The sequence below is a fragment of the Pelodiscus sinensis genome, chromosome 3 (genome assembly GCF_049634645.1).
Source record: "Pelodiscus sinensis isolate JC-2024 chromosome 3, ASM4963464v1, whole genome shotgun sequence".
Classification (NCBI taxonomy): Eukaryota; Metazoa; Chordata; order Testudines; family Trionychidae; genus Pelodiscus; species Pelodiscus sinensis.
In genome coordinates this window covers 107,958,617-107,983,967 of record NC_134713.1, presented here as the reverse complement: position 1 = coordinate 107,983,967, position 25,351 = coordinate 107,958,617, and the positions used below count along the sequence as shown (strand labels likewise).

The following is a 25,351-nucleotide window of genomic DNA, read 5'->3' as shown; positions in this document are numbered from 1 at the left end:
AGCTAAAAAAACTCAGAAATTGACAGTCATCTCTCTTGCCACTAATTTTCCTCATTTCCTTTATTTATAAGGAGGTTGAGTTTGCAATACTGATAAGAAAAGGGAAGAAAAAGGAAGGAAAGGCAAAATGGTCTTACATCACTGGAATGCGAAAAGAAAGAAAGATTCCCAGTCTTGGCCACCAACTCAGCCCAGTAATGATTGGCTAGTATTACTAACATCTCCCACTACTGATAAAAGACCATGCAGAAGAAATGCAAGCTCCCTTCTGTGAGGATCTTGCCAGTTAATTTTAGACATAACATGATGAGGAAAGAATTTATACAGATTGAATGTCAACTGAAGGGGTAATAGAGACATCTTCCCACCCAAATGCCTGGCAATCAGAGCACTCTACTGGAATGTGGGAGCCCTAAATTCATGCTCTGTCTGATCTGGAGTAAGAAGTTGAATGCAGGGCTCTCACATTCCTGTAGAGTGCTGGAACCACAGAGCTTATAATGAGATGTGGGGCATTTCTGGCTTTTCATAAGAAAGGGCTGACTTGGCTTCGATGCCTAATTTCAGAAGATGGCTTACCAGCTATGAATCCTGAACATAGTAGGTGAGATAAGCACCTACTCTTGATTCTTAGGCCATGTCCCAAACCCTTAGCCTTTCCTTCTGGTTAGCTTAGGTAGCTCCCCACTCCGCTTGCTGGCTTCTGAGGATATCTTTCTTAAGTGCTTAATTCTTCCCACACACTGCATGGAAAGCGCGAACACCTAACTTGGAACTGTGAATTCCACTAGACAGCAGGGCACTTAAGACCATTTTGTGGATCTATCTCATGATCGCGCCTAAGCATATATTAAATCAGGGTCTAAACTGGTAACCTGACTCCAAATCCACTCTGAACCTTTTGGGGGCAGAATGTATAAAATTTGGTCTCAAACCCGAATCCCAATTTTGGTGACCTAAAAGCCATCTCTTTCAAAGAATGGCCTATAAGTCTTTCAAGAAACAGACTTAATTCTTCTTTCTATTCCTCATCTAATTTTCCCTGCACCATTATCAACGTCCTCTGCCTCACTTTCTTCCATATCCGTACACTCTGTACTAAGAGAGAGAACTTGACTTTAGGCAAACTTCAGAGTGGACTCCCTGAGGTTAATTCACCATGAGGGTAAGTAAACACATTTCCAGTAATTGCTTCCAATAGAGTTGGCTCCAGGGTGTTTTCTGGCCAACCAGCCTCTATTTGAAGTATATCTTTTCTCTGAGTTACAGTGCAACCTTAAATGTAACACCATAGGCATTTCCTATCCTATCTGTGCTCAGAGGGCCTGTTTCTGATCTTATCCTTCCTCTAAGATTGCTTTGACCCCCCCCCCCCCACACACACACACACTGTCTGAAAGAATGATTACTGGAATATGAATTGCAGACAATTGTCAAACTATTCAAGGCTTTATGAGGTGGAGGAAATGGATTTCATCAGAGCATAAGAAAAGGTCTGGTATCCAAGTAGCACCTCAGAGAAATGCTTTTACCTGAAAATGTAACTGCCACTGCTTACAAAAATATCAGACAGAAGAACTTTAAATTTATATCACACATTCATTTATGTCTGAAAAGAAGCTTTAAGAGTAGGAACATAATGCCATTTAATTGTCTTATATCCCTAGGGTTGCCAGATGCTTTCACAAAAAAACCCGAACATGGCAAGAAAAAAATTAGTTGAGCAAAAAAAAAAAAAAAATCCCCATGCTCCCCCTGCCCCCGCCAGATACAGCAGGGGACTAATGTTCCCACCAACTTTCCAGGCAAGAAAAACAGAAAATACCAGACATTTTATATGTCTGGTATTTTCTGGGGTTTTTTACCGGACACGGGCCACGAATAACGGACTATCCGGATGAAAACCAGACACCTGGCAACCTTATTTATCCCAGAACAATAATTACAATCAACAATTTAATTGAATTGGCCTCTACTTCTAAATTTGTCAAAAAAAAGTTCAACAGCACTTCTAGATACAGGGAAATCAAAATATTGAATCCATGCTTAATTCACCCTCTCTCTCAACTCTTGCTGGCATTTACACATGCAAAGTAACTGCATTTCTGGAATATAATATGTCAGCACAGCACTCTCTAGAAACGACTCTGTTACTGAGTCTTTGTAACCTCAGAAATGATTCATTATTGCTGTACCTTTAAAGAAAGTCATATAGTTGATACACATCTCATTTTATCCACAGCAAAGTTAGCTAAGAACCTTCTTATTCAGAGACATGGGTAACAGACACGTTTATCTTCCATATCTTAGTATGCTATTATATCAGGACACTAAAATAGACCAGATTCTTCTCTGTTCTCATTCCATAATAGAACTCCCTTTCTTTCTCTTCACAGATTTTCCCTTACCCAGGATTTAAAGTGGCAGAATCAGGCTGGACTTCGCTAGGCCCCATTCAAGTTCCGGGGGAGTCTCAAATGTACAGGGCTTTGGGGGCAGAAAGAGCAGGGCTAATGGGCTAGCCTTCCCCACCCAGCCCTCAGCATCACCAGGACTGCATCACGTAGGTCTCCAGAGGTAATCAAAGGGCCCACGGTAGCAGCCTGGAATCATCACTGGGCCCCAGGGCAGCTGCTCCCTTTGCACCACCACCCCCAGTCCCATTGTCAGCCCTGAAAACGGTGTGCTGAAGACGACAAATAACTTGGCTTTAGCACTTCAAAAATCAAATGGCAAACTTTACAATTTGCAGTAGGAGACATCCCAAAAGAAAAAAATTAGATTAGTCCACACACATCTCATTACTTTCTGTTGGAGTTTTCTCCCAAGTCCACTCAAGTTCCCTGAATCTCAAAAACAAGCAGATTACCCCTGATGAAAAAAGATCCCATATAAGAATGTTATAAATCCAAGAGAAACATTTAGCTGAAAAGTCTTGATCAGTAGGTTGAAGAATTGGGTTTTTCCCACGAAAGCTCATGATATTCTCATTCTCATTTTTTCTCTCTCTCTCTCTCTCTCTCTCTCTCTCTCTCTCTCTCTCATATATATATATATATATATATATATATATATATATATATATATATATATATATATATATATATATATATATATATATATATATGTATGTTAGTCTCTAAGGCTGTGTCTAGACTGGCCAGTTTTTCCGGAAAATCAGCAGCTTTTCCGGAAAAACTTGCCAGCTGTCTACACTGGCCGCTTGAATTTCCGCAAAAGCACTGACTTCTTACTGTAAGAAATCAGTGCTTTTTGCGGAAATACTATGCTGCTCCCATTCGGGCAAAAGTCTTTTTCCGAAAGACTTTTGCGCAAAAGGGCCAGTGTAGACAGCATTACAGACTCCCGGGGCTCTAAGTCAAGGTAGCACATCCACACTAGGGAAGCCTGCCTCAGACTAGTTTTGAGGCTTCCCTGCAGTGTAGATGTGATATAAAAAATTGTGAAATAGCTTATTTTGAAATAAACATGCTGTGTAGATGTACCCAAAAGTGCCACAGGAGCACTCATTGTTTTTAAAGTTACAAACTAACATAGCTATCTCTCTGAGACTTTTAATTGGTGGGATAACTAGGTAAGAGTCACATCCCCAATTAAAATAGATTATTAATTAAACTTTGGGCATGGTATGATAAATTCCTGCGGCACAGTAGTGATTACATCTAGGGAGTTTAACCCTAACCTGCAACCAAGGAGGAGAAGAGGCTAAGAGTAATTTTGCTTCCTGTCTCTTAACCCACACTCAGCTAGTAACAATTCCTTTTATTTATTGACCACAAATGCTTCACCAGAACAGGAGAGCTTTCCTGCATCAGCAGTTCTTTCTCCTCTTTAACGTTTCACTGGATTATGCCCACAATAGCAACTCATGTCCACCCCAAAGTCCTCACACAATGCAGACACAGGCTGGAAAGCTCCCCTGGAGTTCATCTATGTTTGTTAACAAGCCTTGATATGTCATGCAGGATAGCACACATAGCATTCTGCTTTAAAAACCCAAAAGTTAATATTAGCCTAGTTTAAAAGTCAGTAATGTAATCTTTGAAATTGAGTCTAAGGGTGACAACATGTGCAACATCTTGGCAAAAGAAAACAAAATAGAGCTGTGCTATTAATATTAACTACTGCTTTAATCTCCTAAGAGTCTTAACACTAGAATTATAAACATTAACAAATTACTGAATGTGCAGTATCTGTGCAGCATCTGCATATCCAGTACTTTGATCTATGCCATCAAATGCCAGCAGTGCCCCACTGCTATATATATTGGACAAACTGGACAGTCTCTAGGGGAAAGAATCAATGGACACAAATCAGATATACGTAAATCAAATATACAGAACCCTATTGGTGAACATTTTAACCTTCCAAATCATACTATGACAGATCTCCAAGTAGCTGTCTTGTCACAAACCAGCTCTACAAACCAGATCCACAGGAAAGCCTTGGAATTACAGTTCATCTGCAAATTCAATTCACATGAAGGTTGGTTAGGTTACCAATTAAACAACCACTGAAGGTGCTAACAGCTCTCTGAGTAGTATCCTTCTTGACATGGGGATCTATCTATTGCCTTTGATTTTTATCTGCTTAGGTTTAAGTACCCATTCTCCAGATACTTTCTGATGCTCTAACTCCCACTCTCTCCCTTATTGTCCACCCCCCCTTCCCTTCTCCTCTCCTATTTATTTCGAGTGTTCATATCCCAAACTCATAACTCCGGTCATCTGAAGAAGTGGGCTGTGCCCGCGAAAGCTCATGATACCATCTACATGTTTTGTTAGTCTATAAAGTGCTACCAGACCATTTGTTGGTTTTTTCTGTAACAGACTAACTCAGCTGCCCCCTGAAGCTCCTTGATTATACAGGCATCTATTTTCTGGTTTTCTTCATCTAACGCCACATCAAATACAAACATCGCTCCTCGCCTTCAAATCTCTATATATTTACACATCTCTGATCTTCCCTTACACTTCCCCCCCACTCTTCCCTGTTGCCTCATCAAAACACTGCTATTCCTGACCACATCTTCCTCAATATTTTGTCCTGACTAACTCTTAACACGGAAACTAGTCCACAAGCTAGCAGATCAGAGTATTAGAAAGGTTTTCCTAGATATTCAGATTTATTTTTTTCATTTGCTTTATTCCATCTCATTACTCCTAGTTATACTGCCCTTGGACTGAAACCTCTCTCTATTTGGTGTCTACAATCTTCAGAGGCTCATAGGTGATTATTATATCCTGCCATAGGGACTTTGATTTCACACCCATGTAAATCAATAATAACTTGACTTTAATAGGGTTTGAAAAATGACTAGATAAATTCATGGAGGTTAGGTCCATCAATGGCTATTAGCTAGTATGGGTGGGAATGGTGGCCTTAGCCTCTCTTTGTCAGAGGCTGGAAATGGCTGACAGGAGAGGGATCACTTGATGATTACCTGTTCTGTTCACTCCCTCTGAGGCATCTGGCATTGGCCACTGTTGCAAGACAGGATACTGGGCTAGATGGACCATTGGTCTGACCCAATATGGCCATTCTTATGCTCTTATGATGTTACACTAATATACAGGTTTAGAATGAGAATCTGATTCTTCATCTTTCTTTTAGCTACATATTATTTCAGTTATCCCTAAAGAGGTGGGGTGCCACACCTTCAGGAGTGGTTTATTTCAAAGAAATAGAATATTACTTGATAATATTTTCATGGTCTCCAATACTACTTATTAGCCAACTGAGACAAGAAAACATAGGAATATTTTTAGAGGGTATAACAAAAACTCGTCACTTCTACTAAATTAACCTTTATTTGTGTGGATTAACAGCATGAGGAATATGGATTATTATAAACCTTCAGTATACCAGAACCTTCCTTCAAATAACAATTTATTTGCAAAGCTTTTGGTGTCAGTAAAACACAGTGTAAAACAGTGGCTATTGTTGGTCCCTTCACACACTGTTCTTAATTTAACAAACAGAGCAATTTAGAAGGTCAAATAATAAAACAATATCTTAAGAAAATAGCAACTTCTGCAGCTTTAAAATAAAAATTCATTGCCAAAATGTTTATCGTTTCAGTTCATGAAACCATAAAATAAGTACAGCACCGTGAATCATCTCAAAACTTCAAAGCCTGTATGCCCAATGTACCATTTTAGGGCTATTAAATTGTTCAGCTACTGTACTCAGAGTAAATAATTAGCCAAGCTTCTACTAGATGTGCCAAAAATTGCACCTTTTAATCCAAAATGCCTCAAAACTATCTTCTCTCTCCTCTCTCCCTCTCCACTACTTATACAACATAAACATCTACCAAACATGCCCTCGTACATGCTCATCACTATCACATTGAAAATACTAGCTTCTTTCCTTGCACATGACGCTCCAGTTAGGAATACAGTGAAATATTTGAAAATAAAGTACTGTACAATAATTCCCAGTATTGGTATTTCATCAGGATTGCTATTGTACTGTGATGCTCATAAATTTGGAGATAGGACCTAGGACTACTGGGTCTAGAATCATGAACTGCCTATATAAGAAAAAAATCCCTAGGACCCAGTGCATAGTCTGCAAAACCATAGCAGACGCAAAAACCTTTACATAGTGCAGACATTGTAGGAGAGAGAGCCAGGCTATGCCATCCTAGATCATAATCTCTGCCCATCCATGCTAACATGTTTTTTGCACTAGTAGCACAGACATAATGCTTAAAAGGAGGTACACTTAGCCAATTGTGAGCTACTGTGTCACCTGAGAGTTTTTTCATGAGTTCAGCTAGCAATCATGTTGTACTTTAACATTAGAGATTGCTTTGGGGGGTACAATGTTTAGACTCTCACATAAGGAAATAGTAATATAGAAACATCAATCATGTTACTAGACTGACTCAGATACAATACGCCAATGTGAAGTTAGAATAGATTCAGCCTTCAGGACATTTATTCTTGGTATAATAAAGATCTGGCTCAACAAAGAAACTGAGAATATAGTACAATAGCTTCTATTTCCATCAAGGAAAGGGAAACATGAATTTAATGGTGACAGTGGCAGCTGTTTTATTTGCTGCTTACTTAGTTCCTTAAAGATCCTAGAAAATGGCATGTTAAATGATTGAGTAGATTTAGCACAGATATTGCACCAAAAAAAGTTGGCATAATACTGATACTTGACAAGTTTCTTTTGGTAAATGTAGTAAGAGTCTAGTCTAGTGGTTAGATCAACAAACCAGGATTCAAGGCTCGTAGGCTCTGTCCTTGTTTCTTCCACTGATTCCATGTGCTGCCTTTCATGTACAAGATCTACTCCTGATGCCAACATAACGAGGATCAATCCTGCTCTTTGCCATGCTTACCAAGAACTGTTTCTCAAGTTCCCATTAGCTGTACCTATGCAACTCCAAGTTTATTTGTCAGAACAAAAACTCACTTAAATGCAGTAACAGAGTGTCTACTTACATGTAAATGTTTTCTTACTTCAGAAGATTGCTGTAATGCATAATCAATCAATATGTGTAACAGATTACGAGATAGTCAAATGGAAGGTGCTATAAATGGGCAAAATATTACCACTAGATACATCCCCTTTAGATGTGCTCATAGAAAGTTACTGCAATGCAAGGATTATAGTGAACCAGTTCACAATATCAGAGAAAAAGAGTTAGACCCAAAATTTGCAAGATGTTCAGTACTTGTGATTCACGTTAATATTAATAGGCAGTTAAGGTAAAGTGCACCCGCCATGAAGTGATGAGCACCACAAAGAACTACACCCTCAAAGTTCATTATCTGGACTTTTGCACAGATGCTGCACCTATTTTTCAAGTGGGAAAGGCTGTATTTTCACTATTTCACTATCCAAATCTATTTGGATTCATAATAATTGTTCGGTGCCTTTTCAATCATTAAGTGCCATATTATAGAGATGTTCAGCATGGGTGAAAATTTACTGCTGAGCAGAGAGATAGCTCAAGGCCCTTGCACTACTAAATATGATATAAAAGGGAGATAGGTCTTGCACTAGCTCTATACACAGAGATAAATTTCATTTCATGTCAGAAAAAGACAATACAAAATAGTATGTTATAAAGGTATTATCTGTATGAGTTTGGGAGAGCTGCATGGGTGTGAGGATACCAATAAGTTTTGCAGGTCAAGTGCAAAGAGTATCAGTGAAGCCTCTTATAATCACTTTGTATTATAGAAAAGCATTTTAGAAATGTTTGATGGTACTTTAAAACTTTTATCCAAAATATTTTGTATCCATACACCAAGCCAGGCTACGTTACTAGTCACGAATCCCACTATACAATATTCAGAGGGAAAGAAAAATTACAACTAAAATGTTGAAAACCCTCCAACAGCTTTTTTTCTATAAAATAATGTAACATTTGATGTCCTACATCACACAATCTACTAGTTAGAAACTGAAAATGGCCTGCCCTGAACACCAATGTAAACTAATTTGCGTGTGGTTTCTTTTTTAAAAGGAAGTTGTCTGAAGCAACAAAGAGGTTTGGAGTTTTGAAAGATGTCCCAGCACAGGATTAGTAGGCCGATAAGATAGACAAAGGTGTATGATTAATGTAATGTATCACATAGAAACAGTGCATCATGCATATGGACCCATTTCATATCGTTCCATTGAATCACCATTGCCCCCTGCAACAAGTTTAAACTTTTTGTCCTTGCCTTAAAGGGCCTTCACATATTGGCCTTGCCCCACCTCTCAGATCATGTTCACATCTTTTTTCTATGCCTCGCTTACTCTGTCAGTGCAGCCAGATTCACTATGCTATTCATGTTCTTTTGCCATTTACATTACTTCCATGCTGCCTTTTCTATGGAATAGAAGTAATTAACTCTCACTGACTTTGAAACAGGCCCTAAAAATTCAGCTATGTTAAAAATAAAATTTCACATGTAATTTCCATTAAGTTTCTATGAGAAATGACACACCTCTTACAGATTCTCATTGATCATAGACTGAGCCCACAAAGTGACATGTGAAAGATGATAAAAGAAGAACCCATAAGGACAGGAAAACAAGCTTTGTGTTATTGATTTACTAAGTAAAGTTTTGCCAAGTTAAAGTGAAGGACAACAGAAAAGAGGCATGACCTACAGCATTTGACCTAACTGAATCTGTTGTAGCTGACATTCCCAGAACAGCTGTTCACAGAATCTACATAATTTTAATGAAATAAAAGGCTACAATATGAAATGAAAGAGATAAAAAGCATAGCTACACAAGTAAAAATTGGCTACACTAGTCAAAAATTTATATATACCAATAGGCCTAGTAAAGAGAAGTGCTGTGATAAAATTAAAGAGACAGCTTGCATAATAAATGTTAAATGAATGTAATGCTTATGAAGAGTGTTGGATTGCTAGCTCTGGCACTGATAACCTCTTTTTATCCACAGAACAGGAGCATTTCCTTCCTCAGAAATTCAGTTTCCTGACACTACCCTGTCAATGACCATCTCTGACCACTACTAGATGTCAAAGAGTTTTTGGAGACAATCCTTGGACTGTCATCGGGGTGCCCATCCATGCCAAATTTGGTAGCATTTTATGGTCTGGACACCTGTTTGCTAAGAAGTAAACTCAAGAAAACCAGCTCCTTTCACAAGGGACTATCTTTTATATTGCAATAACTTTCATTTGTGACAGACTGAGGCAGAGTTTGATTCACTGGCCTGGCAGTGCAAGAGTATATACTGTGCCAGTCAGAGGTGTAGCGAGGGTGTTATGCACCCAGGGGCAAAGGAAAAATTTGCATCCTCCTCCCTCTCCCCTCCCGCCATGTGGCACAGCCCCGAACCTGGTGCACAGCTGAGGGGAACTTGTACTGCATCTTCCCCCATCCCCTACAGTTTGGGGCCGGGCTCTCACATGCACTAACCCTCCAGTAGAGATGGAGGAGGGTCGGGCTTGGAGCAGGGTCGGGCTCGGAGCAGAGAGGCAGGGAGGAGACTCCAACTGCCAGTGGCAGGTGGAGTAGGAGCACGTGAGCTGAAGGGATAATGGGGGGAGCAGAATGGGATTAAATTGGAGCCTACCTAGCATGGTGCCCAGGGGCAACTGATCCCTCTGGCCCCCTCGCTACTCCACTGCCCCCCCCCCCTACAGATCTATCATCTTATGCATGTGCAAGATCTGTGAGAGCCGGTCCATGAATCTGTAGTTAGTGTCTGTGGTGCCTGCTTCTGGGTGGTGTCTCAATGCTGCCACATGCACCTCCAAAGAGGGGGCTTCCCAAAGCAGGCCCTTGCTGCTGACCCCCAAAGCATCCACAGGTCCAGTCTCCTTTCAATGGGCCCACTTCCCAGGGCTCATTGATCTTGGATCTGGCTTCCATCCCCTCTCCAACCTTTGCAACTGCCCAGAGGTGCTCACCTTCCGCCTTATCCATTCCCACCTTATTCACCCCACAGAGACAGTCTCTGCCTCACTTGTCCTAGGGATATTCTACCAAAACTTAATACAAAGTTTCCATGTAAAAGGACTCAATACAAAGCTAAAAACTTCAATGAGAGAATGATTAATACAGAGACGTGTCTACATCTGCTGCAGGGAGACACCTCTGCCTGTCTCCACCCCTCTCCCTCCCAGAGTCTACAGCCCCATTGCATAGCGGGGGATGGGGGAAAAAAGAGGCTGAGGCCCATCCAATGGGACTGAAGTAGTCATAAGCAAGCCATGCCCGGGAGCCATTCTCCTGTCCATTGCTGGTGCTGTGTTGCTTCAGGCACACTGAAATGCAGTCACCTCTAGGGTGGGCTAGACAGCTGTTTAACACCTGCACAAGGTTTCAGGCAGGGAGCAGTGTGGGCTGCCTTCCTGCAGAGCCCCCATCAGAACTACTGTGCCCTCCTGGCTTAGGAAAAGAATAAACAGGAGGATTGGAAATTAACCTGCCCAGTCTCACGTCCCGTAGGCAGGGAATGAGCCATCTACATTAGGCCCCAGCTGGAGTATCATGTCCAGTTCTGGGCACCACATTTCAGGAAACATGGAGAAACTGGAGAAAGTCCAGAGAAGATCAACACAAATGATGAAAGTTCTAGAGAACATGAGATATGAGGCAAGGCTGAAGGAATTGGCCTTGTTTGCCTTGGAAAAGAGAAGACTGAAAAAGAACATGAGGGCAGCTTTCAAGTATCTAAAAGAGTATCATAAGGAGGAGGAAGAAAAATTGTTCTCCTTGGACTCTGAGGTTAGAATGAGAAGCAATGGGCTTAAATTGCAGCAAGGGAAGTTTAGGTTGGACATTAGGAAAGACTTCCTGCCTTTCAGGGTAGTTAAACACTGGAATAAATTGCCTAGGGAGACTGCAGAATCTCCATCACTGGAGATATTTAAGACCAGGTTAGATGACCAGGTTAGATCCCTGTCAGGGATGAGCTAGGGCAACTCAACTTTGGAAGCCCCAGGGGCCACACTGATACTTACAGAACATGCTGAGGGCCTCAACTTAAGTGTGGTTGCATATGCAAGCAAATATATACAAATAGCTTCTCTCACACTGACAGGCATGAATACAAAGATCAAGGCAAGACTACACAACACACAGGCCCTATTTAAGTCAGCTCTGCTGATATTAATAAAATGCAATATTTACCCAATTTCTACCCATGTGACAGCACTTTTCATGAGCAATGACAGTCCAATAATTTAACTACTAAAATGCATATCAACAAAAGATCATTACACTGACTACTTTTTTGTTTTGGCTCCCACTCGCTGACCACGTCTTGATCCCCACATAAACCCAAACTGCACCGCGGGGTGCAAACAAACTGGCCGTAGGCAGCATACCAGTTTATTAATAAATATTTTTAAACCTTTACCTTTTCTCTCTGCTGCAATGTCTCCTCTCCTTGCTCCATCATCCCCCCTGGTGCCTGCTGCCCCCCAACTCTTCACCCTCCTCTGCTGTCCTGATTCCTGTCCTTCTCACTGCCCTCAGCCCTCCTACGACCTGACCCCCACCACCAGCCCGTCTCTCCCTCCTGTGCCCACTCCTCCAGTAGCCCCACTCTGATCCGGTGAGCTACCCCTCCTCATCCCCTCTTCTAACACCTCCCTCTACACACCTGCCCTGCCTCTCTCCTCTGGTGCTGGTCCCTCCCCTGCAGGTGTCTGCCCTTCTGCTTCACCCCCAGAATCTCCTGGCATCTGCACATTCCCTTAGCCCTGCACCCTCCTGGTACCTCCCCCTTCCCTCACTGCTCCTTCACCCTTTGTCCTCTTTTTCCCTGATGCCCCCCCCTCACCACTCTCTGCTCCCGTTCCCCTCATGCCCCTCTGTGCCCTCACACATGCCTTGCTCCATCCCCACCTTCTTCATGCCTAGCCCTCCTTTCAAGCCTTCTCCCAGCACCTTCCCCTCCCTCCTCCAGACCCTAATGCCCTTCCCCTCTCCTCTCTTCTCCCAGCATCACCCTGTCCCCCCTCCCACTGACACCTCCCCTCCTGCCCTTTTCCTCATTGTCTGCACTTGGCCCCCTGGCATTTGTTTCTTCCCTCCTCCACACAAGCCTCTTCCTCTCCCACCCTTTCCCCTAGTTTTCCCTCTGCCCTGCCCTGCCTTCCACCTTCCACTTGCGGGGCCGGAGTCTGTGCTTGGGCCCCAAAAGTCCCCAGACTCCGAACCAGAAGCTAGGCCGGCACCACGCGGCACCGAACACTTTTAAAGTCCTGGGCGTCTCCCCGGTCACCTGCAAATGCTGCACAGCGTGCGCAGGCAAAGGAAAGCTGACTGAATGTTGGCATGGGCGGCAAGTTCTATGGCCGTACCCCCTCCCGGACTGTCCCTGCCATGCGCAGTATGCGCAGGCAAGGAGGAGCCAACTGAATGCTGTGCACAGCAGGGATGGCCCAGGGTGAGGGCGGGGGCGGGGGACGGCCATAGAACTCGCCACCTATGCCTGATAAGCCTGTGCTCTCACCCCAGCCCAGCGCCCCCCTAGCGTGGTGCTGAGGGGCAATTGCCCCCCCCCTCGCACCCTCTTCACTACGCCTCTGGTGCCAGTTACCTTTGACGTGTCCAACATATTTCTCAGACAGCATATTATTAGGTACAATAAAGAATTTTTCTGAACCAGATTTTCCCTAAAGTTTCCTTCTAAGAAGTTTGTCATTCTACAGATAAGGATAATGAGGAAAATCTGTGTGTGTAGACCAGGGAGAGGGAGAAGAAAGTTTATTTGCTGAAATATCATATTGGAACATTTCCAGTTAACCAGTTTTAAATTATCTCTTTTCTTACCTGGGACCCTTTTGGCCCAGTTGATCATGTGCACTAGTTCTCTGTCTGCAAGGTTGGTCAACAGGGTCATCATGGAGGATTCACTGAAAGGTCTGTTAGGGTCATACTCAGAATAGACGATGGGTGGCTCAGCTTCCAGCAAGGCACTGACCATCTGATCGTCTGTCAGGGCCAACGCTGGACTGTTCTTCTTGCTATGCTTAATTACAAGAGGACTTGTCCAGAGGGTGGGGGTTCTCATTTCAGTAGATGCAGTCCCTCCACTCCTGGCATCCTGCTCTTCTCGCTGACGTTTGTGTTTCAGCATTCGCCCACCTCTGCGGTCTTTTCGGATCCCTGGAGAAACATACTCATACCATTAACTTCCTTTCCCTAAAATCTGTACAATTAATCACATCTATAACTTCAACCCATCAGCAGATATTTGTGCAGAACTCCTTTTGGGCTTGTTTTCCCAAGAATCAGTCATGAATATAGAATATAAAGCAGGAGTGGGGAATGGTGTCCCAAGCCTCTATGTGTCAGAGGCTGGAAATGGATGACAGGCAAGGGATCACTAGATGATTACCTGTTCTGTTCATTCCCTCTGGGGCATCTGACATTAGCCAGGATTGGAAGACAGGATACTAGACTAGACGACCTGTGGTCAGACCCAGTATGGCCATTCTTATGTTCTTATCTAATCTGTAACTCCCCCAAACTTTATTCACTTCATCTTTTAGCATACATGGGGTTCAATAAAGCTCTCACACTTCAACACCTGACCTTTCACTGTTTTGCCTGATAGTTAAACTAATATTTTTCTAAGCCAAGTGCCTTAAAAGGTTTTTTGTTCCCATTTTTCATAAATGTATTGCTATTTTTTCTATCACAAAAACTTCCTAAAAGCAGGAACAAAAGACATTTTGGCAAAACTTTATCCTACATAAATTCTCACAAGTAGATTGCTAGAGTCTGTGGAATAAGAGATCTTAACTGCTATTTTCTGTTGCATGGTTCATAGGACTATGACATTTGAGAATTACAATTTGCCTATGAAATTGTGAACAGTAACAATTGTGTGAAAAGAACCATATGGTTCACATATACTTGAACACGTATTTTCACCACATCCTGGATTATAGAACCACTGATTCAACACATATCTGCTGAAAAAAAAATCTGCTTAATGGAACTATAAAATGTGCATGTCTATGAAACCTGTTAAATTTTGCCCATGCGCTGTGGTGACTTTATAGTGATAAATGTTGTAAAATTAATAGCCAGACAGAGATGTAAATTCACTCTAAGGGCATTAAGAAAATGCCCATTTTGTGTAGCCTAAAACACTATCCACCCAAAACCTAATAAAATCACCACGTGGCATTAGCAAGAACGAAACACTGATGTGTGTGAAAAAGACTTTTTATATGCTTTGTTAATCTAGTCTTTTTTTTCCTTCCCAGGCCCATTTCACAGCGTCATGAGTTTAGTGTTAGTAAAAGTTGAAACCAGAAGACCACAAAAAAAAAAAAAAGCACTTTGTGCCTGGAGGCCAATGTGTTCATACCAAATTATTTATATTCCTTCTAATAAAATCACTTGGCTCATTGCAGCAAAAGAAGATTAGAAATCATTCACTTAGGGCGTGTCTACACTTGAGGGCAAAATTCGAATTAAGATATGTAACTTCACCTATCTCAATTACGTAGCTGAAGTCGAAATTGCTTAACTCGGGTTTGGGCGCTGTCTACACATCAGGAAGTCAAAGGAAGAACACATTTCCTTCAACTTCCCTTACTACTCATGAAATGAGGGTTACAGGAATTGGAGTAAGAAGTCATCCATCTCAACATTATTTCGAAATAATGGCTTGCTGTGTAGATGCACACTATGTTATTTTGAAATAACGTCAGTTATTCCAAAATAACACTGCTGCGTAGATGTACCCTAAGGGTACGTCTAAACTACATGGCTCCGTCGACGGAGCCATGTAGATTTGTTGTTTTGGCAAAGGCAAATGAAGCCGCGATTTAAATGATCGCGGCTTCATTTAAATTTACATGGCTGCCGCGCTGAGCCGACAAACAGCTGATCAGCTGTTTGTCTGCTCAGCGCGCTAGTCTGGACGCTTCCGTCGACATCAAAGCCCTTTGTCGGCAGCCCCGGTAAACCTCTATTCACGAGGAATAACGGGGCTGCTGACAAAGGGTTTTGATGTCGGCAGGGGAGCGTCCAGACTAGCGCGCTGAGCGGACAAACAGCTGATCAGCTGTTTGTCGGCTCAGCGCAGCAGCCATGTAAATTTAAATGAAGCCGCGATCATTTAAATCGCGGCTTCATTTGCCTTTGCCTATGTGTCTAATCTACATGCCTCTGACGACAGAGGCATGTAGTCTAGACACAGCCTAAGAGTACAACATGGGATATAGTGCAAAACACCACCAGATAATTCCACTCAGTGGTCAAACAGGCCAGCACTGAAGACAAAAGGGATTGCTTTAACATTTTAGACACAGAAATATTCCAATATTCAGTAACTGTATGCACTAATAATTTATTTCTTTGAAGGTGAGTTGTATCTTACAGATTTACATCACCATTAAAGTTGGCTGCCCTATATTTCTTATTTCTAAAACAGCAATAAAACATTTAAAATATAGATGTCCGGTGTAATTAATTTATATATATTAAAAAACATTTCCTGTGGGATGACAAAGTGAAGTCATCACGTCAGTTTGTGTTCTGCCTGGTTTGGCATGGCTGGGGGGGAGGGTGCAGAGAGAAGGGGCCTGGGATGGTGCGGCTAGGACGGGGGAAAGGAGAAAAAAGCGGTCCGGGGTGGCACAGCCACAGCCTTACCCTCCCCGGTGGCTGGGTGAGAGCCAAGGTTACCTACTTCCTATGGGGGGGGAGGTGGTGAGCACATCAAGAGGGGGTGCATCCTCCTAGTTATTCTACAATGTCTTTTTTTCTATATTGTATGAGGGCTTTTTTTCTCCTCTTCAAAAACACAATGCTCTATTTTTATAGTTCAGGTTTATAATTTGACTCAAGGGCTCTACAATCCACATTCACCTTCATTTTCTACACATTTTGTCTATGTTCTAAATATGATCTTCCTGAAGCTTAACATGCTATGGGGCTGATCTTGCACAGCAATCCACCACCCTGGGTTGTACATAGGCATAAAAGTCCATGTGGGCCAATTGCTGTGCAAGGTCCAATTTAAAAATGGAAGATTCCTCAATGGACATAAAAGATTCCTCACTAGCAAGGCATGGACAAAACTACCAGTATTCTTTGTGTGATCAAGATGCAGAGGGCCAAAGCCTTACATAGTATAAGTTAGCAGAGTAAAGGCTATAAAACCAAAAGAATAATTTTGTGCTAAACAAAGGGAAAAAAACTGTAGAGCAAGCACATAATAGTTGTTTTGGCTCTCTTGCTGTCCAATGTATCCACAAGGACCACTCTTTTTATAGAATGATTTTGACACATCTATATACACACAAGTCTCATTTCAGAAGTACTTCTGATAGTGCTCATGATTATTGCCAGGAGCAAAGGTTTTGACGTAATTTCTAAATTGCTGAATTGTGGGATGGAGCTAGGTGGATCTGGTGGCTTAGTAACTCTGGCAAGCTTGTTGCCTTCTCTCCATACTGCAAAAGAGTCTTTGTAGACTCATCAATTCAGCCAGAACTAAGCTAAATACAGTAATTCCTCATTTAACACGTGACCGCTTAACACATTTTCACAACAGCACGATTGTTTTTTAGGGAACATTTTTTGAATTACACGACCATCCCTGGAATAACACGATTTCCCCAGCCGGCCTGTTGCTGGCGGCTGTGCGGGGCTTCCCCCACCTCCCTGCAAAGCGATGGAGGGTTCACCGCTCGCCGCACCGTTCCCCGCTGACTCCCCCTCGTCGGACGCCTTGCCCCCTCTTCTCCGCCCCCGCTTGCAGGCTAGTGGCTGGGTTTCCCCAGCCAGCCCATTGCCGGTGGCTGCGCAGGGTTTTCCCTGCCTCCCTGCAAAGCGGCAGAGGGTTCGCCGCTCACTGTGCCATTCCCCGCTGACTCCCTCTCGCCGGACACCTTGCCCCCTCTCCTCTGCCCCCGCTTGCAGGCCCCCCCTCACCAGACACAGTGCGGGTCGCGGCAGACCCATCACAGAAGCATACTCCCAACCCAATCCCCCTCCTTCCCTTCCCTTCCCTTCCCCAGAGCCAAACACCTCCCCTCTCTGCTGTAACTCAGTCCCCTTCTCCCCAAATCTTATGTCCCAGTCCCAACAGACACCACTGCTTGAAATGCAACCCCCACCTTTTCCATTATTTTCAACGGGAAAATTGACCCCACATAACACGTTTTCACTTAACATGATCATTTTCTGAAACATATCTATAGTGTTAAATGAGGAATTACTGTATCTCATTCCAGGGATTCCTAGCACAACATTCAACTAGTACACACATCATAGTAGAATCATACTTATGACAACCAATACAATCAATGTTTGTTAAAATACTTTGTGAAATTCTACATTGATACACAGTATCAAGCACTGCAAATAGTGGCTTCTGGCGACATATTTTGCCTGTGAATGAAATTTAAAGTACTGAAACTGATCTGAACTTTATCTGGATTGGATCACACCTACCTACCAGTCTCTCTGTTTCACCTGGATCTTTCAGTCAACTGGCGTTCAGGGTACTTGCTAAGGTTGCCTTGATTTGCTTGTGTGGTGGCTGTTGACAGGCCACCTACAACTCTGGAATTCACTTCTGCATTGGTTCAAAAAAACCAGTTTGTCATCCTGAAGTACATAATGGTGGAACAACCATCTGTTTTCATACAACTCTGCCTTGTGGTAAAAGAGGGGATATACAGTACTGATAATATGCTATTTTCTAGATGGAGCATATTATTTGTATTTAATGTCAGTTCACTGATTTTGTTTCATTTAAATCATGTGTCCAATGAAATGGATACTTTATTATAATCAGAACAATAAAGTCTAGATGGGGAACATTGTAGTTTAATTTGGAAATTATGCCACTTAGAGTAGCATTTACATTAGGATTTTTCCTCTCTATATGTTAAGGAAATGGTCAGGGTTCCTCTGACAAGAGGGGGATAAAATGTTTCAGTGGGAAATATTTTGGAAGAATAGAAAGCAACATGTTAATTTCATTTTCTTGCTGGAACTCAGATTTGACACTTATCAACAAAAACTGAATTGTCAATAGAATATTCAACACTGAATATTCACTTAATTAAACAGTTTCACTTCTGCTAAAGCCTAAATAAAAATAATCTAAGAAAAAAAGATATTCCTTTTTTCATTTCCCCTGAATACATCTGTGCCTTCACTAGAAGAAATCAGAGCCAGCCTCACAGTTAGAGAATAAGAGTTTTAAATGTAAGCAAATATTTTAACCAAATTTATATAACCTCTCTCCTCAACAGCTCCGTATTAGGTGGTCTCTGTTTTTAAGTCAGACAGGGAAGTGATGAGCACTACATACAGGAGGAATGTGTCTGCCAGTTATTTTATGTGCCATGTGTTGTTGCTGATCTGTGAAAGAACTGGCTACTTGTAATCATACAAATAATTCATATTTAAAATGTGTATATTGGATTGGTTTTTGAGATTTTCCCACTATTTACTTTAAAATGAAGAAAGAGGTTTTTTTCATTAGTCAGCTTTTTGAACCAAAGAATATATCCAATATACCTTAGCGCAAGCCAAACTTTATATTTTACTTCAGAATAAACATCTTAAAATCTTAGATTCTACTTTACAGCCTCAGAAACTGAATCTAAGAATTTTAAATTATTCCTCATGTCTCACATCAGGCACTGAAATCATTATGATCACAGTCAGGAAGTCCCTTAAATCTGTATCAGAATTATTGCTCATCAGAGATTTATAGAAATTTCCACTACTAACTCTTTACTTATGTATGTTCAATCATCTCAAATGAGAATTGCCAAAATACTATAAGGAAGAAAATTAAAAAATAGAAGTATTGAGACTCTAACAAAAAATATCTTGTTCTTGCAATATTTCCATTTAAGTTTTAAAGTTACAGTGGTAAAGAATTTCAAACTCCAAATAAACAGCCAATTTTCAAAACTGTTCAAAATTTTCCCATAGAAATCAACAGGAGCTGATCAGTAGCTGAAAACTAGACAATATACAGTATATAGTTCTTGTATTTGGATATAGAAGTAACTTTAGCCACCTATTTTTGAAAACTTTTGCTAATAAATTTAGATAACTTAGGGTATGTTCGAACTAGGGTGGTAATGTAGGCAGCCGGAGTTGCAAATGAAGCCCGGGATTTGAATTTCCCGGGCTTCATTTGCATAAAGCCAGGCGCCGCCATTTTTAAATGTCCGCTAGTGCGGACTCTGTGCCGCGCAGCTACACTTAGATTATTCCTAAGATACCAGACATCTGAGTAGTTTTTCAAAAGATACCATTTAAATACATTTTTAAAACCGCAAATATTTATATGTATGAAGTTTTTCTTCTTCTGAAGCTGGAAATTCCCTAATGTGAATTAATTTGATATAACCTTGTTCTTCTGCAAATAAAAGAATTTATATAAAGAAAATACATTTTACAAGTTTTTATGACCTAAAACCTATTCCCATAATTATTCATGAATAGCATATAACCTGGACAGAAACATGGTTAAATCCTAAGAACATAAGAATGGCCATACTGGGTCAGACCAAAGGTCCATCCAGCCCAGTACCCTGTCTGCCAACAGTGGCCAATACCAGAGGGAGTGAAATGAACAGGTACTGATCAAGCGATCTCTCTCCTGCCATCCATCTCTACCCTCTGACAAACGGAAGTTAGGGACACCATTCCTTACCCATACTGGCTAATAGCCATTAATGGACTTAACCTCCATGAATATATCTAGTTATCTTTTAAACCCTCTTATAGTCCTAGCCTTCACAGCCTCCTCAAGCAAGGAGTTCCACAGATTGACTATGCGCTGTGTGAAGAAGAACTTCCTTTTATTTGTTTTAAACCTGCTGCCCATTAGTTTCATTTGGTGGCCCCTAATTCTTGTATTATGGAAACAAGAAAAAAATGAGGAGTACCGGTAGTTCGAATTAGAAAGCCTAATTCAAACTACCTACTCTGTGCTGCGTGTAGCCGCGGGCACGGAGTCCGAACTACTGGGGCTTTAAAAATGGTGGCGCCCGGCAAGATGCATATGAAGCCCGGGATATTTAAATCCCGGGCTTCATTTTCAACTTCGGTTGCCTACATTAACCACCCTAGTTCGAACTAGGGTGGTAGTGTAGACATACCCTAATAGATCAGTAAAACATGATTTTCCTTTACAGAAACCATGTTGACTTTTGCCCAACAAATTATGTTAATCTATGTGTCTCACAATTTTATTCTTTACTATTGTTTCAACTAATTTGTCCCGTACTGATGTTAGACTTACTGGCCTATCATTGCCAGGGTCGCCTCTAGAGCCCTTTTTAAATATTGGTGTTACATTAGGTATCTTTTAGTCATTGGGTACAGAAGCTGACTTAAAGGACAGGTTACAAACCATAGTTAATAGTTCCACAATTTCAAATTTGAGTTCTTTCAGAACTCTAGGGTGAATGCCATCTGGTCCCGGTGACTTGTTACTGTTAAGTTTATCAATTAATTCCAAAACCTCCTCTAATGACACTTAAATCTGTGACAAGTCCTCAGCTTTGTCACCTACAAAGGACGGGTCAGATTTTTGGAATCTCCTAGTCATCCTCAACCATGAAGACTGAAACCAAGAATTAATTTAGTTTCTCGGCAATTACTTTATTGTCTTTTAGTGCTCCTTTTGTATCTCTATCATCCAGGGGCCCCACTGGTTGTTTAGCAGGCTTCCTGCTTCTAATATACTTAAAAAACATTTTATTATTACCTTTTGAGTTTTTGGCTAGCTGTTCTTCAAACTCCTTTTTGGCTTTTCTTATTACATTTTTACACTTAATTTGGAGTGTTTATGCTCCTTTCTATTTACCTCATTAGGATTTGACTTCCACTTTTTAAAAGATGCCTTTTTATCTCTCATTGCTTTTTTTACATAGTTGTTAAGCCATGCTGGCTCTTTTTTAGGTCTCTTGATATTTTTTTTTAATTTGAGGTATACATTTAAGTTGGGCCTCTATTATGGTGTCTTTAAAAAGTGTCCATGCAGCTTGCAGGGATTTTACTTTAGTCACTATACCTTTTAATTTCTGTTTAACTAACCTCCTCATTTTTGCATAGTTCCCCTTTTTCAAATTAAATGCCACAGTGTTGGGCTGCTTAGGTGTTCTTGCCACCACAGGAATGTTAAATGTTATTATATTATGCTCACTATTTCCAAGCAGTCCTGTTATAGTTACTTCTTGGACCAGATCCTGTGCGCCACTCAGGACTAAATAGAGAACTGCCTCTCCACTTGTGGGTTCCTGTACCAGCTGCTCCATGAAGCAGTCATTTAAGGTATCAAGACATTTTGTTTCTGCATCTCATCCTGAAGTGACATGTACCCAGTCAATATGGAGATAGTTGAAATCCCCCACTATTATTGAGTTCTTTATTTTGATACCCTCTCTAATCTCCCTTAGCATTTCATAGTCACTATTATGGGCCTGGTCAGGTGGTTGATAATAGATCCCTACTGTTATATTCTTATTAGAACAGGGAATTACTATCTATAGAGATTCTATGGAACATGTTGCTTCATTTAAGATATTTACTTCATTTGATTCTAAATTTTCTTTCACATATAGTTCCATTCCCCCACCCGCATGACCTGTTCTGTCCTTCCGATATTTTGTACCCTGGAATGATTGTGTCCCATTGATTGTCCTCACTCCACCAGGTTTCTGTGATACCTATTCTATCAGTATCCTCCTTTAACATGAGGCACTTTAGTTTACCCATCTTTTTTTTTTAGATTTTTAGCATTTGTGTAAAAGCACTTTAAAAACTTGTCACTGTTTATTTGTCTGCCCTTTCTGATGTGTCAGATTCTTTTTTATGTGAATGTTTTTCGTCTGATCTGGCCCATACTTTATCCTCGTCCATCCTCTCCTCCTGACTAAAACCTAGAGGTTGTGTCTACACTGCACCCCTTTTCCGGAAAAGGGATGCAGATTAGACACTTCGGAATAGCAAAATCTGTGGGGGATTTAAATATCCCCCATGGCATTTGCATTTACATGGCTGCCACTTTTTTCCAGCTTATCCCCAAGCCGGAAAAAGGCGGCAGCCATGTAAATGCAAATGCCGCGGGGGATATTTAAATCCCCCGTGGATTTTGCTATTACGAAGTGTCTAATCTGCATCCCTTTTCCGGAAAAGGGGTGCAGTGTAGACACAGCCAGAGAATCTCTATCAATAGACTCTCCTCTAAGAGACGTCTCTGTCCAATTCAAATGCTCCTCTGCACCAATGGGCTTTCCCCCATCTCTTAGTTTAAAAACTGCTCTGAGACCTTTTTAATGTTAAGTGCCAGCAGTCTGGATCCACTTTGGTTTAGGTGGAGCCCTTCCTTCCTGTATAGGCTCCCCCTATCCCAAAAGTTTCCCCAGTTCCTTATAAAGCTAAACCCCTCCTCCCTACACCATCATCTCATCCACTCATTGAGACCCTGTAGCTCTGCCTGCCTACCTGGCCCTGCACGTGGAACTGGAAGCATTTCTGAGAATGCCACCATAGAGCTCCTGGATTTCAGTCTCTTTCCTAGCAGCCTAAATTTGGCCTCCAGGACATCTCTGCTACCCTTCCCTATGTCATTGGTACCTACATGTACCATGACCACCGGCTCCTCCCCAGCACTACACATAAGTCTATCTAGATGCCTCAAGAGATCCGCAACCTTCACTCCAGGCAGGGAAGTCACCATACAGTTCCCATTAACTGCTCTCCTTCCCTGAGCCTTTCATCCTCTTTAACAGTGCAGGGGCTGTCTGACTGGAGGTGGGACAATTCTACAGTGTCCTGGAAAGCCTCATCATCATATCTTTCTGCCTCACTCAGTTCTTCCAGTTCAGCCACTCTGGCCTCCAAAGCCCGTACTCAGTCTCTGAGGGCCAGGAGCTCTTTGCACCAAATGCACACATACGCCACCAGCCCACTCATACATGCTATATTAGGCGTGTGCACGGGGTGTGCCGGGTGTGCACAGGCACACCCTAATGTTTTAAAGGGCCATCCATGGTGTGGGGGTGCGAGCACCCACAGTAGAAGGAGCACCACTTCGGTGCTCTGGGGAATGGACTCCACGCCAGGCGGCTGCGCAGTCAAAACCGGCGGGTCTTAGGACCCCATGGAAAGAGGTGGCAGGGATGCAGCAACATCCCCCCGCCGCCCCGTCAAGCACAGTGAGTTTAAACCCTGGGTGGGGTAGGAGAAGAGTAGGAGAGGTGGGGGGTGCCCCTGGCAGGGGATCGGGTACAGTGTGGCTGGCCCGCAGGGGTTGGATCCTGAGGGGTCGCATGCATGGCTTCCTTGCTCGGCTGGAGGGACTGCGAAATGGGGCTTCCTTCCTCCACGCAGAGGAGGAAGGGGGTCAGCCCCGGAGGCAGTGTGTGGCGGAGGCTTCCCTCCAAGGCTGGTGTAGGGGACTCCTTGCCCCACTGGCATCCTGCCCCAGAACCTTGTCCCCCACCCTCCTGCCCCCATTCCCTCTCCCCTGCCCTCAGCCACAGAACTGTCCCCCTGCCTCCCCTCTGCAGATACCTGCCCCACTGGCATCCTGCCCCCATTGCAGAAACCTGTACCCTGCCCACCCCCGCACCCTATTCCCTCTCCCCTGCCTTGAGCCGCAGAACCCTGCCCCCACTGGCACCCTTCCCCAGTACCATGTCCCCTGCTCCCAACTGACTTTTCTGTGGGTCAGTGACTTTTCTGTGGGTCAGTTCCTTGCCCTTCTCATAAATAAAGACAATGCAGTTTGACATAGTATTTTATTTAAAAATTAAGCCTGGCCAACAAATCCCCAATTGGGGCCAAACCCCCATCTGGCCACAGCCACTCCTGCACTCCCTCTTGCCCCACACCTTATATCAGTACACTGGAACTCCCTGCCCTGAGCCCCAAACCCAAATTCCTGCACCCTCACATCCACAAACCAGTGGCTTGCTTAGTACCCAACACTGCCCGGCCTGGAGCCTCCCCCCTGAGCCAGCGTTCCCTTCTCCACCTCCTCCTGCATCCAGATTTCCTCCCAAAGCTTGCACCTCTCAACCCCTTCCCACACCTAAATCCCTCATTCCCACCCCAGAGCCTACACATCCTGTCTTCAACCCAGCAAGGGTATGGCTAGACTGCAAGAGTTTTTCAGGATTCTGGATATGTCCCAGAAAAACTCTTCTGCATCGAGGGATGCGTTTGTTCTTCCGCCTTTTTTAGTGGAAGAGCAAACATGCTCTTTCGGTCACCCCTATATTCCTCTTTCCATGAGGAATAAGGGGACTTCCAAAAGAAGGGATTTTTCTGACATTTGGTCCAGTCTAGACAGGCCAAATATTGGAAAAACCTCTTCCTACAGAAGAATTGGGGGGGAGGAGGGAAGCAACAGTATAAGGACTAGGGATAGCAAGTGATGGAGAGGAGGAGAATAGAGAGGATAGGGCTTCAAGGAAGGGGTGGGGTGATAGATCTTGGCTTGGTCCGTCATTTAAAAAGTGATCTTGGGTATAAAAAGGTTGGAGACCACTGGAATAGGGGGAGCACCAGAAGGGTGAAAGTCAGGGCAACCCTAGAACTCTATTACAGACCAGCTGGAGGCTGCTGGAGGAGGAGGGAAAAATAGGGAGAAAGGGTCTGAGAGGAGGGGGCTTCTGCTGAGGGGAGGGGGCAAGTCAGGAGAAGAAAGGGGAAGGCACCAAGGGACAGGGTGGAGGAGAGCAACAAATGCCAGGGGGCCAAGTGGAGACAATGAAGAAAAGAGCAGAAGGGGAGGGGTCAGTGAGAGAGGGGGACAGGATGATGCTAGGAGAGGAGAGGGGAAGGGCTTTGGAGGCTAGAGGGGAGATGGGGAGGT

At 42.8% G+C, this 25,351-nt stretch overlaps 1 protein-coding gene across 7 annotated transcripts in view; it reads right to left on the bottom strand.

The window, feature by feature from the left end:
- ESR1 (estrogen receptor 1) overlaps positions 1 to 25,351 on the bottom strand; it is a 297,806-nt gene that overhangs the window by 75,629 nt on the left and 196,826 nt on the right. For all 7 annotated transcript variants that reach the window (XM_014569514.3, XM_006114974.4, XM_075924467.1 and 4 more), the window contains one exon: positions 13,300 to 13,635. In XM_014569514.3, coding sequence (XP_014425000.1) covers positions 13,300 to 13,635 — 336 coding nt within the window. The remainder of the gene's footprint in view (positions 1 to 13,299; positions 13,636 to 25,351) is intronic.